General features: G+C 35.3%; 1 protein-coding gene across 2 annotated transcripts in view; it reads right to left on the bottom strand.

Annotated features, from left to right (window-relative positions):
* The window catches only part of DNAJC13 (DnaJ heat shock protein family (Hsp40) member C13), a 108,401-nt gene that overhangs the window by 63,621 nt on the left and 24,711 nt on the right, over nucleotides 1-20,069 (bottom strand). For both annotated transcript variants that reach the window (XR_006787779.1, XM_045856817.1), the window contains exons 3-18: nucleotides 18,626-18,701; nucleotides 17,672-17,821; nucleotides 17,220-17,261; nucleotides 14,287-14,487; nucleotides 11,916-12,122; nucleotides 11,732-11,827; nucleotides 11,261-11,352; nucleotides 9,485-9,651; nucleotides 9,295-9,374; nucleotides 9,046-9,212; nucleotides 8,499-8,598; nucleotides 6,742-6,849; nucleotides 5,902-6,057; nucleotides 4,824-4,880; nucleotides 2,440-2,561; nucleotides 185-260 (exon numbers count right to left, since the gene is read on the bottom strand). Coding sequence is in view for 1 of the 2 variants with exons in the window: in XM_045856817.1 (XP_045712773.1) it covers nucleotides 185-260; nucleotides 2,440-2,561; nucleotides 4,824-4,880; nucleotides 5,902-6,057; nucleotides 6,742-6,849; nucleotides 8,499-8,598; nucleotides 9,046-9,212; nucleotides 9,295-9,374; nucleotides 9,485-9,651; nucleotides 11,261-11,352; nucleotides 11,732-11,827; nucleotides 11,916-12,122; nucleotides 14,287-14,487; nucleotides 17,220-17,261; nucleotides 17,672-17,821; nucleotides 18,626-18,701 (1,897 nt within the window). In the remaining variant the exon portion in view is untranslated. The remainder of the gene's footprint in view (nucleotides 1-184; nucleotides 261-2,439; nucleotides 2,562-4,823; nucleotides 4,881-5,901; nucleotides 6,058-6,741; nucleotides 6,850-8,498; nucleotides 8,599-9,045; nucleotides 9,213-9,294; nucleotides 9,375-9,484; nucleotides 9,652-11,260; nucleotides 11,353-11,731; nucleotides 11,828-11,915; nucleotides 12,123-14,286; nucleotides 14,488-17,219; nucleotides 17,262-17,671; nucleotides 17,822-18,625; nucleotides 18,702-20,069) is intronic.

The following is a 20,069-nucleotide window of genomic DNA, read 5'->3' as shown; positions in this document are numbered from 1 at the left end:
CAAAGCCCAAATGAATACAATGATTTAGTTATAGAGGGCAGCATTTATTACAAGACAACTCCTATGATAAGTATCTTTTAAATTAAAAAGACTTTAAAAAACCCTTTTAACAGTATAAATAACATTAATAAAATTTTATTGGGCAAGATTCGTATAAATCTTTTGAGTTATTCAACTGACTTACCAAAATGCGCTTCAACAAGTTTGTTGCAGTTGCATTATCAGCTGTCCAGAGTCCCACTAAATGTCTACTTAGCTGTCTGAAAAAAGCAGACGTTGAGAAAGGTTTGCTGCTTTATCTCAGCTAGAACAGAAAGGAATTTTTAAAAACAAAATATCACATAAGATACACGACTAAATTAAAAGATCATTCTGATATTAAGTATTATAATTAATATTTTAATTTGGAGGTATATGAAATTAGGAATGCAAATATTGCTAACATTTTAGAATTCGCTCCAAATTAAAATGCTTGCCTGATAAACTCACTAGTTTTCAAAGGACCTGAACATGAATTAGAAGGTTCTTACCGTATTTAAAGATTGGAAAAAACACAGATTTGATACAATTGATTTGTACGAGGCTTAAAACTGATTGAAAAGAAATACTAGACTTGATGATACAATTACTTTGTATAACATGTCCTGACATCAGGATCCCAGTGTTCTGTTATTCTCTGTAACCCTGACCATGAACAAAGCTCTACAACCATATTCTAATAAAATTTCTGGCAAGGTCCGAGACAGGATATTTCATTTTTGGAATTTAGACAAAGACTTAAAGCTCGTAGAGCAAATTATTCTACTCATCCCACTTTTGAGCTAAAAGCATATTTTGGTTTGAAATGAAAATCTAGATCCACGTTAAATCTATGACTTATTTGTCCCAATCCTCAGGATGACTTTCGTCTCCTAAGCGGGAAGCTCCGCACGAGCTGGGAACATATTTTGTTCACTGCTGGCCCTCCGTGCTTCGGTAGGGATCCACATGCCATTTGCTACAAGAATGGGCATAAAACCTGTGAGAGTAATAGCCAAATAATCACCTACAGTCATATATATTTAAACATGTTACATTCCCAGAAGAAAAAATGTTTAGTAGGAAAACCGAAATTATACTTTCTTCTATCACCAAAAAAATAAACATTAAACTATTCATTCCTGTGTCTATTTGAAAGCTAATACAATGAAATAATTACAATTATCCTTGTAATTTCTTTCACTGGTATTTGGTAGGGATCATATTAGTGATTCCTAAAAAGGCTTTCATTCAGGATAACATTTTATAGTAGCAATTTGTAAAAAATAAAGCAATGCAAAATGAAAAAGGGTGTTTTTATTACAGTTTGACAGCTTTTCAATATTGTGACTGATCACAGTAGGAAACATAGCTGAGCAACTATAGTAAAGAGGAACACAACAAGCAAACACCTAGCACGGGAGCTGAATGGAGTGAGGAGTCAATAAGTCGACTGTAATGAAAGATAGCGTCCAGCATTGCCAACAGGACAACACACCAAGGAAATCACCTTCCTTTGTATCTCTGTGTTCTCTCAGGCAACACAGAGGAGCAGTTTTGTGACTAACATAGACAAGATGCAGAGAGTTTCTCATAATAGTATCAGCAGCAGTAAACTATCAGCAAGGCAGCATAGTAAGACATTCAGTAACCGAACATAAGTGATAAAGGACATTTACAGCATCATAAAGTGAACATAAGCCAGCAATTTATTATGTGAAAAGTCAAAAAGAGCATAATTAAAATATTTATACTTTTTAAAAATTCTATGAGTCATAACATGGCCTGCTGAGTTTATCTGAAAGGGTCACATGTTGGGAATTGTAAAGTTTTAAAGGGCTGGAATTCATATGGATTTATGAGAAAAACAAACAGATTTATGTGTTTCCTTATATTTAAATAATTATTTTGAAAAAACAATTTGCCAAAGGGAAAATTTTTACAAGAGATTTAGAGCAGGCCTACATTAGGCTGGTTAAATACTAAGGTTTTCTTTATCCTTAGAGTACCTAATTGACCAAAGACTTCTAAAACCTGATGTGAGGTTTTCATAGGGGGTCACCTGCACGCAGGGTGGCCAGAAGGACGTATGAGGATAAAAAGCCTGGGCAAGTGGTTCCCGTTCCATAAGTGCCTAGGTACTCATTTCCAGATTCTAGTCCCATGACCAGAGGTGTGAAACCTCATAATAGGATAGGGGGGAAAAGCACATGTATTTCTTTATTTCCTCCCCAGTTACCCAGGGGCAGAAACAATGATCATGTGGGCACAATCCTTCTATAGGAAAAGGAAAAGGAGAATGAAGTGAATTAAAAGAAAACACTATGTAATCCAAACACTTATTCCATTTGTGTTATGAACTATATCTGAATCCATTCTCTAAACAGCAAGTTAACTTACGCCAAATTAAATTTAACCTACCTATTTGTAAGCATCCTTTGATCTGCGCTTATTGTAAACATCGCAGTGTGCAAGTGTCGAGGTAAGGCACCTTCACTCAGGGCAAGCTCCTGCATTTTTGTAGCAATTTCTTTGTCACCTTCCTTTGGAAAAAGGGTAAAATGATCCCTAAAGCAGCAATCTGAAGAAAGCTATCCTAATTTTTCAAAACTAATTTGACAGCTCTAGATAAAATGATTATTCAGCATTCAATAGAAGTATAAACTGCAACCTCAATTACCGAAAAATAACACAGGTGAGTAGTACTACAAGTAATTTTTAAAGGCTCCAGCCAGGTAGTTCAGTTGGTTAGAGTGCCATCCCAATACACCAAGGTTTGGAGTTTGACCCGGACAGGGCACGTACAACAGTCAATCAGTAAATGCATAATTTAAAAAAATCAATGTTTTGCTCTTTCCTTTCATGTCTCGCTCTCTCTCTCAAATCAATAAATGAAAATTTTTAAAAAATGTATTATTTGCCTTTGGAATGAGGTTTAAATGTTTCCAGGCAAATTTATCGTATGAATTATGCTTTGCTTAAGTTAATATTAAGTTCATTCCCTGAACACATAACAGCCAACAAAGAGAAGAGGTAACAGAGAAATCAGCAATTTCTACCAAAGGTATCTGCAAACCAGGCTTGTTTTTGTTATTAACAATATATTCAATTGATAAATTGAATACGATAAATTCGATTCTTTATTTTTTAAAGAATGATGTGATGTGGGGGCAGTTCTTTTCATTCTGACTTGACTTGACTTTTATGGGCTCACTTTGGAGACAGGATAGACAGGACTACAAATCAAAGGTAGTCACAGAATTTTAAGTTAAGCAAGCAGTGGGATATTTAAGACAACCTGTCAAAAAGTAAAAATACGTTACTGAAAAAAGTACTAGTGTATAAGTGTATAGTACAATTCAATATGTAGTATGTGTACAAGTATACATGCGTTATGAATATATGTATACATGATCACTTGGACAAATAAAAGTGTAGCATATATGCAAATACATACATAGCATGTATATGTACATATATCATTTAGAACAGCATAAGTCGGAGAGGAAATGCACCAAAACGCTAATAGCAGTTATCTCTGGATGTTAAAAATACAGGTGATGTATTTTTATTTGTTCCTTGTATTTTTTCTGAACATCCTAATGTTTCTTCAAAAATCATGCACAGCCTTTACAATCAGAACAAAATACTTTAAAATACTTGTCAGGATTTTAATGTAGTCTTCCTTAAACAGACATTAGCTTTTGTTACTGGTTATAAATCTGTAATGTGTGCCTGTGCTGAAGCCAAAAGTCAGCATTTTTTATTATACCTGGCACTCAGTAAATATTTCTGCACAAATGGCAACACCATGGTGGAGCGGGGTCAAGAATACACTTGTGTCTGGTCTCATGACCCTAACTGTCCTGAGCCACTGCAAGCTCCATAAATGAGATGTGGCACTTACTTTGGAAGCTAAAATGAGCATAGAACCCATTAGCTAGAGAGGGGAAATTAGCCTTTAGTTGTATACACACAATAAGAATGAAAATAAACTTCAATGTTCCACCAGTTTAATATCTATATATAATTTTTAAGTTACTTAAGTGTGCTATTTCTAAGCTCATTACTTAGCTACAAGTTATATTTATGAGAAACAACAGCTGAGTTTTTTGATAAAAGAGGAAAACACCCTTACATTTAATCCAAATTACTATACAACAACAAAAGAATACATGAATTCAAAAGTCATTTGGACTGATGCTATTGTAAACACCCAGTACGCAAGCTGACATTCATAATCACAATCTCAACTTCTAACAAACATAGAGATTAAAGTGACTACACTGGAGAAATAATATCCTGTGCTGACAAGACCATGTCCTGGTCTCTCAGAGGTCAATTACAAATGCACGTTAGCACGAGGAACTCATTTCAGGTACCATTCTTACTCGATGCCACTTTGCTGTAAACTAACTCCATTAACAGATTTCTGTGTAATCTCAGTACCTAAAGATTTCAAAACCATCACCACTAATTCTCCCAAAAAAGGAGCAAGAAAGAATTCTAACTTAATTCTTTTAAAATAAAACAAAGAAATAATGTAGGAACAAAAAAGATCTTAAAAAAAAAAAACACCTTTATTTGTTGTAAACCCACTTAAGAGCTAGAAACACTGAATTTATTATTGGGAATTGTTCCTGCAATTATTTCAAACTAATTTCTGAATAAAGACTTAAAATGATTTTCCTTACACAAAAAATTGCATGTTTCCAATAAAAAATTTAAAGGCAATTTTGTCATTTTCAATTAAAATAGCCAATCAACATTCAAGTAAGTTTAAAATTTCAAAACTGTTCTCTTACCTCTATTATTGCCTTCATTACCAATCCAGCTCCCTTTATAATTGCCATGGAAGGATGCTTATAATATGGGGAAAAAAACATATCACAGAATGAAATAATTTTATTCCAACATACAGGGGTAGGCAAAAGGAGGTTTACAGTTATACTACAAATACATGATACACTAATTAACAAATAAACTCTGGCCCTGGCCGAGTGGCTCAGTTGGTTAGAGCATCATCTTGACAACAACAAGGTTGCAGGTTCAATCCCCAGTCATGGCACATACAAGAAGCAACCAATGAATGCATAAATAAGTGAAACAACAAACCGCTCTCTCTCTCAAATCAATAAATAAAAAATTTAAAAGAAAAAAAACTCTTTCACATACATACAATTATAAACCTACTTTGCCCATCCCTATATTTACTTTTTGCTCTTAAGGAGGATATAAAATTTTATAAGAGTATAAGCCATAAAATTAATAAAGGATACATAAAATTAGTGAAGGTATTCTTACAATCTAGAGCCTCATAGATACTAAAGCAAAAAGACCTTACATTCATAGGAAATAGCTGACACTTATTTGATTAACAATATATATTATACTTATTTGAATGATAATTATACTTCTTTGAATGTCTAATAATATTAAAACAGAATTGATATTTATAGTATAAATTAATATAAAATAAAACATCACACACATACACACATATACATAATGAACACTACAGTATCATATGAAGTAACAGATGTTTTCAATGGTTTATGAGCAGCCTTGCTAAAGCTCATGTTATTATTTGAGAGTCTGTAAAGAGACCTTTAGGCCTACCACAAAAAAAAGTGAATTTTTCACCACTTTTAAGATGGAAAAGATGGGCAATGAAGTCAAAACAATGATCAAAAGCCATCAACAGAACTCTGCATGAAAGACGAAGAATTCTGTGGAATTAAATGTCCTAATGTGATAATGTATTAGGTTATATTTATCAACATTACCACAAAAGCACAAATGTATTATTTTGAAAACAAACTGACCCCCAAAGGAGGTTCTCTTGGATTAATTGCATCTGATTAGAAAAACACAAGCTCTCACCTGAAAGAGTTTAAAGAGGGTTCTCCCATTGGACGCTACCATTTCTAAGAGCATATCAAACTGCTGCCCTTCCGTGGTCTCACTATACGGGGCACAGAGGGCAAATGTGAGGAAGTCCAAGAGTGAGCTGATAACCAGGGCACCAGTCCCGTGATCCTGAAACAAAGTAGCATATTGCCTTGACTTAGGACAGAGAACTTCATTCAAAACATAGCATTAACCGGTTTGTTTCTGTTAACGTTATACATTAGAAGTAAACGGTTGATTACTCAAAAAGACGTTCAAAGTTTGAAGTGCTCCTCATTTTACTAATGTAACAAATCCACTGCTTACTATATTGCAAAAGGAAATAAACTGCTGTCAAATTTCCAGAAAATAAGGAAGACTCCTCAAACATGTATAACTAACGTTAACACGTGTTTGTATTAAAACCAATCTTTGACAACACTTGAAAAACTCTGGCAATTTGTTAATGTTCCTTCTATGAGGTTATAGACTGCCCATTTCCAAAACCGCTAACCAACGGCTGGATAATAAAGATTAAGCTTAATTTTTTTTTTTAGGACAGCTTATTTTACAATGACACTTCAAAGGAAGACAAAAAAATCTGGAATACCATATCTAAAGGTTTTGTAAAGCGCCCCCCAGGTGAATGTATACAGTCCCAAAACAATAATTATTATTAGTGTTACCAGTGACCAAGCTGAACTGCGACTAAATACCGATCTAAGTCAGGGGCTACAATGAAAACGAACGAACAAACTATTCACGTCACAGGTCCAGAATACTTTTCAATAACGTGTGGTAGCTTTCATGAAGGCAAACTTAACTATAACTTACCACATGAGAATTAAATTTCTCCAGTAAGTTTTCCAGAAACTTCTTTGAAGAGAGAAGAGAGGCTTTGTTTAGCTGTTCTTGTCTTAAGTCGTAGTCATCGTGCATGGGCTATTGATTAAAAACAGGGGTAATTCATGAGCACACCCAAGTTGCTGACATCACACGAAAGACATTTATAAAGAGTATTCATTAACACAGAAAAAACTGGTAACACCAGGAGGCAGCAGTGCTGATTTCCCTGAGATCTGCTAACCCTTTACAATGTGCCCGCCCAACAAGTTACTACAGATAGTACTACTGTCCGGGGTACCCCTCAGAAGTCACCAATCTCCTTACGAGGCAAGTAGCCCATTCCCACTCCCCCAATTTTATAATTTAAATCTGAAATAAAACTTAGCATTGGAAAGCAAACACTAAAATTCACAGCAAATACTTCTTTGTCTCAAGGTGATTTTCTCTTGGCTGCGGGATAACTGAGAGTATAAAAGGATTCCAGAAAGCTAATAAGGAGTACAGATAAAATCCTCCTTCTGCTACTGCCTCCAGCCGACCTTAGGCAAGGGTTAAGTTACTTTAACTCTCAGTCTCCTTTTCCTCAGCTACAAAGTGGGAATAATAGTAGTACTTGTTTGATAGGACTATTATGAAGCTTAAATGAGAAAATTCATGTAAAAACGACACAGCAAAACCTCAACGAGGTTTCAATACGCAACAAGGGCTCAATGTGTTTGTTTCAGACTACTGTATTTTATGTTCTAGCATCCCACTAATTCTTTTAAATAAATTATTTGTAGTCAAGATAATAAAATTCACTTCTGGGACTAAATGCAAGGTCATGTACACGATTACTTACTTTTACTCTATACCACTAAGATTGCCTAAAACACTTTATATAAGAAAAAAGCACTATGTGTTATATATAAAACTGAAGTGAGTCAGAAATTTCAAAGATACCAAACAACTGTTTCTCCCCCACACAAGCTGTCACCAAGTTCAATCTCTATCTTCCAGCCCCCATCCTGCCTCGGCACCCTTACATGATCATCTGGTATGCCTGCCTCTGACTTGACCTGTAATCGATTCTCCGCATACAACCCAAGAATGTTCTGAAATTCAAACCTGACAGATCACTGCTCCTATGCTGAAAATCTTGCAGTTGTTCCTTACTAAAGGATACAAATCTAGTTACCCCGTCTGATACAAAGGCTTTTTATGACCGTCTCTGCACACATCTCTGCCCACAGCTCTGCCCGCAGCTCTTAATCCCATGCACCCCCAGTACATACCTTATGCTTCAGCCCTACTTAGTTATCTGGTGCCTCCCAAACACGCCTTTGTAATGCCAACCCTCTCTCAGGAAGCCTCGCAGCTGGAAAATACTTGCCTGTCCTTAAACATGTCAAGTTCAACATCTTGCTGAAAAACTCACCAAGAATCATTTACTTTCCCCTCACCACAAAACCAAACTTTAGGGATTCCATGGCCCCTGCCTACTTTACATTGTACACATATGCCTTCCTGACTAGACTGCCAGCAATTTCAAGGAAGGAAGGAACACTGTCTCAACATCTTTATAGTTCCAGTACGCAGCGCAGTGCCTACATTATAGGATGTGCTAAACAAATGTTTGTTTGCATAAATAAATGGCTACAAGAGCAATTTAGGACATACAGAAACGCTGAATTCCACGGGTAAAATTACATGCTGGGTCTGTGGAAATTCACACTGCCGGTCAACGTGAGAGCGGCGCCACTTACACACATGAGGGCGCAGAGCATGTCAACGGCGGCGTGGGTCACTCCGTTGTGGCTCCTCTTGAGGGCCTTCACCACCTTCACTCCCAGCCGTTCCCGAAACCTTGTTCAACAACAACAACAAATGAGCGTACGATAACGACATCAGAGCATTATTCTATTATCTTACTATTAAAACATAAAATAGTAAGTCATTTAGTTTCCATTGCATTGCTATAGCAATGGCATATTTTGGAATCCCATTTTTGGAACACAACAGTTTTTAGAATAATTTTTTCCTTTGAGGGGGAAGATTTGTTTTTAGGTTAATTAAAATGAAAAGGCATCTAATTTCCCACTCAAATTCACTGCAACAAGAGTCAGTAATATTACTGGTGAGTATGATACCAATGTCTCCCTCAAGTTTCATTCACCTTCCTTTTTCACTTCTCACGAGTAAAATCTAGCATATCACTACATAAAATGCAACAGGTTTAATCAGCTATAAAAAGATAAATTGTTGATTATTCATTAAAATTCTCTAAAAGCTATGTTTCAGAAGACAACTTACTTTGGAAGCTGAGTAAAGGCCAGAAAACCAGCTTTGGAAGCCACAAGCCTCCGCACAGCCTGGAACTGGCTTTCCAGTTCTGCGTTCGAAGCGACATCTCCCTCCTGGGACAATAATGCTGTTATGGCATTATTGATCAGTTTTTCTTTGTTTTCTGAGAAGAGACCCTGGGTGAAGAAGATTATTTCAAAAAAGTTTCCATACTAAAAGTTAATGACAATGAATAAGTTATGATACAATTTATCTTACATCCTGTGTTACTGCATGCAGAACTCCACTATATGAGATATTAGCATTGAACCTGAATACAGCATCTGCAAAGTTGCCATCTGCAAGGAGATGAAAAGATTCAACAGAATTTAGAGTTTTGCATTCCTAGTTCTTAAAGGATTATTAAGTAAATGGATAGAGACACAATCATATACAAATCAATACTCACTTGGAGGTGTAGCCAGGAATCTGAGATGAAGACTCTCTACCTCCTCATCCACAGGCATGCTGAATAAGCCCCACCGCTGACCTTTATGGGTTGGTGTCATTTTTACACAAACATCTCTGTTACCAGAGGCTCTTACTCCATCCAGCAAACTTGCTAATAAGGAATCTCTAAGCAAGGTTAAAAATAAAAAGGTTTTACATTGGAGAATTAAGGGGAATTTTGACTCAGAAGGTAGCCTATGAGAACTGCTCAGGGGACTCTGGGTATAAGGGGAAACATAGAGGCCTTAGGAGAGAGTCTGGAGTTCCAATACTGGCCTCTTTTTTTCTTTTAATTTTTATTTATTGATTTTTAAAGAGAGGAAAGGAAGGAGGGAGGGACAGGGGCAAAAGAGAGAGACAGGCAGACAGACACATAGACTTGTTGTTCCACTTCTTCGTGCATTCATTGGTTGCTTCCTGTATGTGCCCAAGAACCCACAACCTTGGCCTATCAGGATGACACTCTAACCAACTGAGCTACCCAGCCAGGGCCCTGAATAAACATAATCTTTTCATGTGTTTATTTATCATTCATATATCTTGTCTGGTAAGGTGTCTACCTGAATCTTTTGCCATTTATTATTTGGTTTTTTAATTTATTTAATACTGAGTTATTAAGAGTTCTTTATATCAAGGCCTTTATCAACTTTATGGTTTTAAAATATTTTCTTCCTGTCTGTGGCTTGCCTTTTCATTTTCTTAATAGGCAGTTCTAAATTCTGACAAAGTCTAATTAACCAACTTTTTTCTTTTATGAACTGTGCTTTTGGTATTATATCTAAGATATCTTTTCCTAACCCAAAGTCACGAAGAAATTGCTTTAGTTTCTGCATGTAAGCTGTAGGGTGAATAATGGCTCCTTCTTCCGAGGGCTACTATCAAAATTGAACAACATAATGTACATAAAGCTACATGATGTACATGACAATCTATAAGTGTTGAGATTCTTACTCTAATTACAACATCTGAGCTGTTTTGTTTTTTTTTTCAGAAGTTCTCTTCCTTGAATTTAGGACAGAAAAAAATGAAACCTTTTGCTTAACATGCCATTTTTGTTGACCATAAACGCTTCCTAAAGTAAGAAACTGGTCATAGTATAGGAAGTGAAAACACTTCAATAAGGCTGTATTACATACACACAGCAGCCAAATGTATCAAAACTGCTTCAACAGCATGAAAGAACTGCCTAGAACACCAACACTGCCAGTCCCACGATAATGGCTCCGTGGAAAGGAGACCCAGTCATTCACAGGAGAGCAGCTTGATACAAGTGTCTGCCTCACAGGAGGAGTTCAGGAGCTACAGCATCATCAGGAAAACTCCCAGGTTTTCACATCAACAACCAAGTCGCAGTCATATAAAAACATGTAAGCCTATTCTACTGGAGAATTAGGAACTAGCCCAGCAATACTGACCTAGAAAAAGCCCACTTCAAGTATTCACGTTAAAGTAACTTGCTGCTGCCATCCAAACAATATGCATATACTTTAAAAGCTTAAATTTCAGAAATACACTTTATTTTCATTTCTTTTAAAATCAAGTCACCATTTTTTTCTCTTTAGGAATTTGAAAATTAAATGATTTAAAGTCATTTTAAATTTACAACAAAATAATGTCTTTTCCCAAATTACATAAAGTTCTACACTACAAATCTTTGGTTTTCCTCTTTGATGAAGCACTTTGCTGTGCACATACTAGAATTTCAAAAACTTGATGAATTAAAATAAAAAAATACCTTTCTGTTGAAGAATATTTCCGTATTTGCCCTTTAATAAATTCAATGGTAAAAAGTTGTGGATTTTCTGAGTCACAAACCAATGCAAATACCTAATAAAAGCAAAAACAAATTCAATAAAAAGGTGTTTAATTTTATTGTATTTTGTTAGGAAAGCTACACATCATTTTGACAAACATCAGTATTTAAAAACATAACTTGCTTACAATATCAGAATTCAAGAGCTGCTTAAGTCTTGTTCAAATTTTCATAGAATTATTGAATAAAAAGTTCCATTCACTGTATACTTTGAAAATAAATTCTGAAATATTCCTTGTTCTAAAGATCAATAAATAATGTGAAGAAGTAAATAACAGATTCATCCTGTTTCCTATTCTTTAAGCATGAGAAAATGTTAAAATAGAAAGAAAGCTATTTTAATTAATCAACGGGGAAAAAAATCTCTTTTAAGTTAACATTGATGAAACTTACTTCTCCTAAAGGCTTCAATGTTGCAATATTATAGGTGGCTGGATCACGTTCTACTAAACATGTTTCTGTAAGCGCTAGCACTCTTTTTACAGGTTCCTTCAAACAAAATTGACACATAAAAAAGTTATTTAAAAAATGTTAAAACCAGATAAACAAATTTTTATTTTTAACACACAGGTCTTACCGAATGTCTAGGTGATATTTTTTGGACTACAAACTCCGCCAAAGATGTGATGGATTCATCAGTGCTGTATTTTCCAAAGCGGAGATTCAAATATTGCTCAAATTCTAAAGGTTCTTTTCTGATTCGCAATGAAATACCTATGAAGTTGCCAGCATGATCTATTGCACTCTTGATAATTTCTTCTCTTTGCTCTGATGCAAATAAATGCTGCACAAATTTTGAAATTTAAAAAGTCAGGGTTGAAGTAACTAAAATGTAACCATACTGAATCAACTCATAGGAAAAAGAATAAAGTAACAATTTTATAAGAAAAACAGGTAGTAGATCTTATCAGACGTAAATAAATAGTGTGTGGCGGATGAAACATTATTACTAAATTAAAATCACAAAGTCTGGTATACAGAGCCTTGAAATTAACTCACTGAATGGAAATGGTGGTTTTCATCACCATGAAAAAGCCTCAGCAAAGTCAAGTGGAGTTGGTGCGTAACTATGTGGACAGAGTTTCAGTTTCAACTAAGGTAGCTCTGATTTAATGTTTTCATATAGTGGGCTTTCTTCAAAGATTAGCTTGAAGAATGTGTAAATGTTTACAAGTCATTGGCCTATGGATATTACAAACCAATCTCCAGGAGTGTATTTGCAAAGGTCAAGAGGAAGGTATTACTACTTGCATTTGGTGCCTGAAGGGCAGAAATGCATAAAGTCCTGTAAAGGGGGTAAAGTCCCACACAAGAAAACAAAGCCCAGAATGTCAGTATCTCCCTTGCAGAAAATGCCACATCAGATTATGTTTTAAAAACTGATTTTAATCCCAAAAGCTTATCTCAGTCACTATGGATACAGAAGTACCAGATAAAGATTTGTTGAATGAATCTGCCATGCTATTATAACTGTAGTGAATTGGCTCATTTTAGCTACTGTATTTTAAAAGGCAGAGTATGCTTAGAAAGTGGATGATTAAAATTGCAACTGCTTGATGTCACTAGGCAATAAAAAATGTAGGCAACTGAGGACTATGACAATTCTCATCCATAATGTTTACCGTATGAATTGTAAGGCTTGGTCAAATTACTGCAATACAGTTACCCAGTTAAGGTCTGCAAGGCCATATTCCTGTAATTGGGTACATTTTCCACCACAGTGTTCGATGTTAATCATTACAAACTTCCACCACCCAGGGAAGAGACAACCCTTTAGACAGCACCACCACAGCAGGTTTTGGGCTGCTGCAGGGTGGGAGAAAGAACTAATTTCATTTCTTGGGCATAGATTCAGAGGTAACAAAATGCCCACATGTATGTTCCTTGATGAGGGACACTAGGATGGTACTCATCACCTGAATAAAGAGGGTTACCTAGGATGGAAAAAGATCTACAGCTCTGAGGAGCTAACATTTTGTAAATCAGATTGTTTGCCCCTCCCCTTCATTCTTGTTACCCGCTTTGCTACCCTCTACCAGGGGTGTCCAACCCGCAGCCCAGGACAGCTATGAATGCAGCCAACACAAAATCGTATATTTACTTACAACCTTTTTGTCACTCATCAGTTTTCATTAATGTTTGTGTATTTAATGTGTGGCCCAGAGATGCCAAAAGGCTGGACACCCCTGCGAGTCTAGCTTCTTATGTATCTGAAAGTCCAGGGCAGGCCTGGACTCCACTAGCCAGGGAAGCATAACGTATGTACAGAACACTAAATCTTGGAGTCATGTTCACAGGCCATTAAGGTAGCTCTCTCTCTACTGCTCATCTTTGAGATGTGGGGTTTCATTAAGGAAGCCATGATATTTCTTATTAAAGAAAAAAAAAGATGGTCATCATCTATAGCTCAGCTTCTAGTACTGATAAACAAACAGGAACTAAGCATCTTAAATGGCTTCTGTTATACTCCACAATTTACATGTAATTCAGAATTTTAAGATAAAATATGTAAAAATTCTAAATCTGAAGTCCCAATGCAGATTCAGATTCCAGATTACAAACAGCTGGGCAAAGGAAAAAGGACTATGAAAACAAGAGATTTTAAATTACTTTTCAAAGAAAGCTTAGAAACTGGACAGTAGACATTAGTACTAATAAAAATAACAATTCTAATCTACCATTTATTGAATACAAAACCACACATTGCTAGTAAGTATCTTAAATAAATTATCTCACCTCATCCTCAAAAAAAAAAAACTTATGACATATATTATTCTCATTTTAGAGAGCTGCAAATTGAGATTCAAGCTTTTTGATACCAAACTCTAAACTCTTAATACCATACTTCCTCCAAAGGACTCACATGAAATTTCAAAATAAAATGGAGAAACCATTTTCCTTCAAATGGACATACTTGTTTTTAAATGATTTTTAAAAACACAACTTACCAATCTACTAAATCCTCCATAAAGTATACAAAACCCTCCCTGATAATCAGAGAGATCTACAAATCCTTCAATATTTCTATAATCATAGGAACAGAGGACTCTGTTAGTTGCAGGATTAATTTGGTCAAAGCCTCCAGGAGTTACTTCCAAAATGACAGGTTTTCTTGTATCACTCCAGTGATGCTTATAACAGTTATATCTCTAGAGAAAAATAATATTAATTTTAGGTTCATATATATGCTTACCATAAAATAAAGTTACATTTAATGTACTAGTCATTACCGAAACAACCAAAAGTCTAATCAATACTGTAAGTACTTAGAGCTATCATCCCAATTGTTAAAAACATTAATTTTAGCTATTTGGAGGTTTGTGTTTGTTTAATTAAGAATGTTCACTCTAAGTGAAGACAACATGTCCTTTTTAAATTAAGTTTTCAGTTATAATATTTTATAAAATAATTTTAAGTCACTCTTATGCAAATCTATAAAAAGAAAATAAAGGAAAATTTAAATAGAAATGTCATTCTGGAAAAGTTTTATTGGGAAAAAATTTCAACTTCTGTTGATGGATTCTTTTAATTAAGTTAGACATGCAAAAGAGCTAAACCACATTCTGCAGCAGTGACAGTATTTAATTTACTCCACTTAGTTATACATTTATTGGTTGATTCTTAAATGTGCCCTGACCAGGGATGGAACCTGCCACCTTGGCCTGTTGGGATGAAGCTCTAATCAAGTGAGCTTTCCAGCCAGGGCTAGAATTCAAAGCACCTGAGCTACTTCAGTGTATTCATATAGATTTTCTCTCTATACACACAAAGAAGCCAAAGCCTCAGTCTGAAGCTTTTCTAATCACACCAAAGCTATCTTTAGAAGTTTGATCTCATTAGCAAGTAAAATTCCATTTAGACCATAACATTCTTTTGTAAATTGAAGTACTTAGTATCAAAAATGATTAGAATGATCAATATACATTTACTACCCAGTTTAAATTCTTAGAAGAAAGAAAAGGTTTAGTTGAGGCTGCTACCCAAAATTATGATACAGAAAAAAAAATAATTTAAAATAGAGGCAAAAATGAGGCAAAGAGAATATAAGGATAATAAAAGGTTAGATGTAAAATGACTATCTCCTTGCCCACCCAAAAAGTTCAGTTTCCTATCCATCAATATGGTCAGCTACATGACTCAAGAGTATAACTATTTCTAATAATGAAGTAAGAGAAATTCTCTTGTAGGTATTTGGAAAAGAGAGTAACGCATTAAATAATAAACACCTCCCTGGCATCCCAACACTAAACCCAGCAATGAGGCTCACAGGATCATATCACACTAAGTTCTCTCAGCATTATTGATTAGTGACATCATACACATTACAATTCCATAAAAGGAATTCTGCAGAGAGACAAAAGGGCCTGCATTAACCCAAAATTATATTTAGAGCCTTAATTCTGAGCTAAGGGATAGGGCAGAGCCATACAGCTCCAGGAATGAGGTGGAAGGGTAATCACCAAAAAGGTGGCACTCTTCCAATCTATGTTTATTTGCACGCTCCTAACCCACTCTCCAGGATATTCTCCATCCCTCCAGCAGATAACTGTCAAAATGAGATGTGCCTCATGGAAACACATCAGTATCCCTCAGGACTGGGAAGGCCAAAAAGCGACCTAAAAACCCTAGGAGCAATTTTGAAGGCCTGAAGGCCGAAGTCAATTTATGCAACAGTGCTATTCAGCCAACACAGTGTCTGCAGGGAGGAGGAGGTGCCTATCAGATGGGCTGCCCTCCAGGCCATCTTCTAGAGATTTCGTTTCCCCCACAAGGCTTTAAAAAGTATTAAGTTGCTGAAGTTAACTGATACAACGGGAAGCTTACAAACAAAATCTGTAGGTATGCTTTTGGAAGCATATTTACAGATAAGACATACAGACAGCTCACCTGCTAACATAAAGTAATTAAAATAAGAATATCAAATTATGATTTATAGACATTGGTGTTTCACAGGAACAAAAAACAAGCAGTTTGCCAACTGCCATTAAACTATGTTAAATGGTTCCTGGGCAACCAGCCAACTGCTTGAGTTAAAATCAGTTAGGCTTCTGGGATGCCAAAACATCAGATGATGAGGGCTTTTAAAAAGTGGGGGTGGGGGGGTGGGGGGGGGGTTACTGCCAGCATATCAGAATTCAGTCCCTATCTTTTGCCAGAAGCCAGAGTTCTGGACACTGCTTTGAGTTTAGGCATTATTCTGCCCTCTCCTACCCCCACCCCCCCACAATTAAAAAAGCACACCTTCTCATGGAAACAATCAGGTATTTCAAGGGAGTGAAAAAGAGTATGAACTCCCATTTCCCCACCCCAGAGGTCTCCGATTTAGTTTAAATGCTGCCATAGCAGGACTAGAGAAGGCCTGGGAAAAAGTTAAGATTTGGATAAATAACCAAGACTCCCCTAGAGCTGTGGGTGCACCACCCAAAGCTACATTCCCAGACAGATCCAGAACAAGAATGTAAGACGAGACACTCCTGATATACCCAAGCCTTACAACTTTCATACTTCTGAAACTGGAAACTTTCACATCACAAAACTACTGCATGTCCCAGCAGTCATAATCTGCAGTGCGGTGTCACTGCTGCTCTTTACAATACTGAATAAAGACAGCATTGTCTTTCATGCTCCATAGTTCTCTGCCTACAGATTTTCCCCAACTACCAGCATTAACAGTCACAAATCTAATTCCTCATATTTCAGTTTCCTGTTAAACTACATTTGCCTCTCTCTATCATGCAGTAATAGGAGATGTTAAAATTGTGTTTCCTTTTTTCCCTTTAGCTTTGCCAGAAAATGAACACACAGATCATGGAATGATTTTTATAATCATTCCAACATTTGAACAACTAAAAATAGATAATAATAAATGTTAAATAGTTACCCTTCCTGTGATTTTCCCTTCTGAAAATTCAGTCCTAAATCTCTGAAAGAGAAAATATAACGACAGTTAAAAACAAGAGACTAGTAGGAAAGAATCACGGATCAGTCCTTTCTATTATCCAGGACAAGTAAAGCCCTAACTTGGTAACTGTGCTATTAAAAAAGGGTATTTAATAGAAAGTGTGTAGAACTTGACTGGCAAAAGGATGCAGTAATCAAACATGTAACTACTTTGTTCTGTATATACACTTAAAAAGACTAAAACTGTAATTATACAGGATTTTCCCGTCTTTCATCTAGAGAAAAGTGGAAGTTCCAGTGTTGTGTTCAAGATCAGTAAGAGAAAATAAGCACAGTGGGAACACAGGCTCAGAACATTAATATCTCACTTTAATGCGACTTTCATGTTTAAAGGAGGAGAAATTCAGTTTATTAACATGGAACTGCTCTTACCAATGCTTCTGTAAGAAGTTCTGTTCTGTGCTCTGTAGAAAATTTTAAGGTTTCCGACTTTCTGCCACTGCCTTTACGAAATGTGAGGCTGAACTCTGTTCCTTGTCCTTTGCCAACAGGGCTGATGCTACAAATGTCTCCATAAGGCCACTAACAAAAGAAAGGAATGACGTTAACTGGTGCTACAATATAGTGACATGCAACAATTATTTTCATTACTTTAACTTCACAATCACTAATTAAATGATAAAAGTTGTACAAAATAATACTGAGGTCTAGAAGAAGTTAAGTCCTATAGTAATTCTATAACACAAAAAATTTTTAAAAAGATTTTCAGTCATCAGAGACAATAATTAAAAATCCTGTCTGTATTCCAATTTGAATGATTAATGATATTAATCCAAAGCAACTAAAATAAATACACAGAAGTAAAACAAACTGGGGAATAAAATTTTACCATACCTACAAATCTGTTTAAAACAACGACAGAAGGAATCTGTAGAACATGCCTACCTTAGAATTACAATGAGCTAGAATATATGTCAATGTTTAATTATCATTTTCAGGTTAGTCTTGTCTTTATAATCAGCAATCCTAGTTCCATGATAAATATTTTCCAATCACTGCACCTGTGATTTATATTACACTAACAATATAGCCTTTAAAATTATAAAAAACTAACCAATTTTACATGAGCAAGATGGCTATAATCTATAGTAACATATCAAAAAGTGACACCACTTACAGCCTAGAAATAAGCACATTCTCTTCTTGCCCTCCCTTTTATTTATTTATTTTGGTCCCAAGCACTGAGCATTATATATCAATCTTTTTCACATTTGACATTCCTAACCTAAAGTTTTGACCTGGTTTTCAGGCCAGGGAGTTTTGGGTCATATCCTGGCTTTTAAAATTCAAATGGAGTTCACACCTACCAGCTTCTAACATGATTACCTGATTTGTTACTTCTAAAGTATTGGGATTGTATGTAGTAATTGCATGGGTTCCAACAGAAAAGACACGCTTATACCTGCAAAGAAAAACAAGTACTTAAATTTAGTCTTAAGTAACAGAAACACTTTATAACAAAATATATGTGATATCAACACAAAAGGAACACTTCAATAAACAAACAGAAGTGTTAGTTGATTAACTCTGACTAAATACAGCTTGGTTTTATAATATCACATTTTCTAACATTCTAAAATGTTGCTGGTATTAAAACCCACCCACCACTCATTTTACTGCAAACTGCTAAGGTTGCTGAGGAGAAAGGTATGCCCTAAGCAAGCAGTCCCGTGTTGCTAGTATACACGAGCAAATGCCAAAAGATTCTAATTGGAAAAATTTTATTAAAATACAAAAGACACTGAACGCTATTAATTCTTTCAAAAAATTATTTTAACGAAACCATGACACAAAGGAAGGAAAAGCTATGACCTGCAACTGGTCAGTCACAGCGATATTCTGGAATCTTATTCATTTCTGTTGAAGCAACTACCTATAACATATAAGTGTTGCAATTTTATAGACGTAAGAAGCATACACCACAGACAAGCAATTTTCACTTCTCACTTTACTTCCTTCACTTAAGTAAAAGATGTACAAAGAAGAAAAACCATTTGGGCATCAGTGATCCTTTAGAAGAGAGGCATGCATAATGATAAAAGTGAAACTGAATTAGAAAACCTATTTAAAACTGAATTTGTTCCTTGGAAATAATGAAATAGGTAAAACCTTAATTAGTCTAATGAAATAAAAAACAAAATTAAGAATAAAAGAATTTACAACCACAGACACAAAAAATAAATGTGTATAAATCTTTGCTGATGATTTGAAAACTAAGAATAAATATCAACCCCAATATAGAAGAATTTAGGAAAGCTGCAGGGAATTATATCTTAAAAGCTCAAACAAAAGATAAAACCTTAAAGGACCAGGTTAAATCCCATGCTTCTTAAATTGTTCCAGAAGACAGACTACGGGACAGATTCTCAGTTGTTAGTGATACTGAAATCCGGTTAACAACACAAAAAAGAAGAAAACACCACCAATCTATTTTTTAAATTAATACTGACAGTAAGTATCAAGTAGCCCATTAAAATAGTAATACAACATGACCAAAGAAGGTTCATTTTAAGAAAAAGAAAGTTCAATATTAGAAAAACCTATTAATAAAATTTATCATATTTAGTGGAATATTTACATTTTTGTAAGAGATTTTTAAATGGATGTTAAATGGAATCAAATGCCTTTCTGGTATCTATGGAGATCGTGCTTTTCTGCATTAACTACTAACACAGTAAAACAGGCATCCATTACCTTAAACCAACAGCCATTACCAGACTCAAGGGTAACACACTAGGAGTATTATTACCATTAAGATCAAGAGGAATTT

Source organism: Phyllostomus hastatus, unplaced genomic scaffold (genome assembly GCF_019186645.2).
Source record: "Phyllostomus hastatus isolate PE091 unplaced genomic scaffold, TTU_PhHast_1.1 phas_scaffold_129, whole genome shotgun sequence".
NCBI lineage: Eukaryota > Metazoa > Chordata > Mammalia > Chiroptera > Phyllostomidae > Phyllostomus > Phyllostomus hastatus.
Note: the sequence above shows the minus strand (reverse complement) of the source record. Positions and strands in the feature narration are given on the sequence as shown.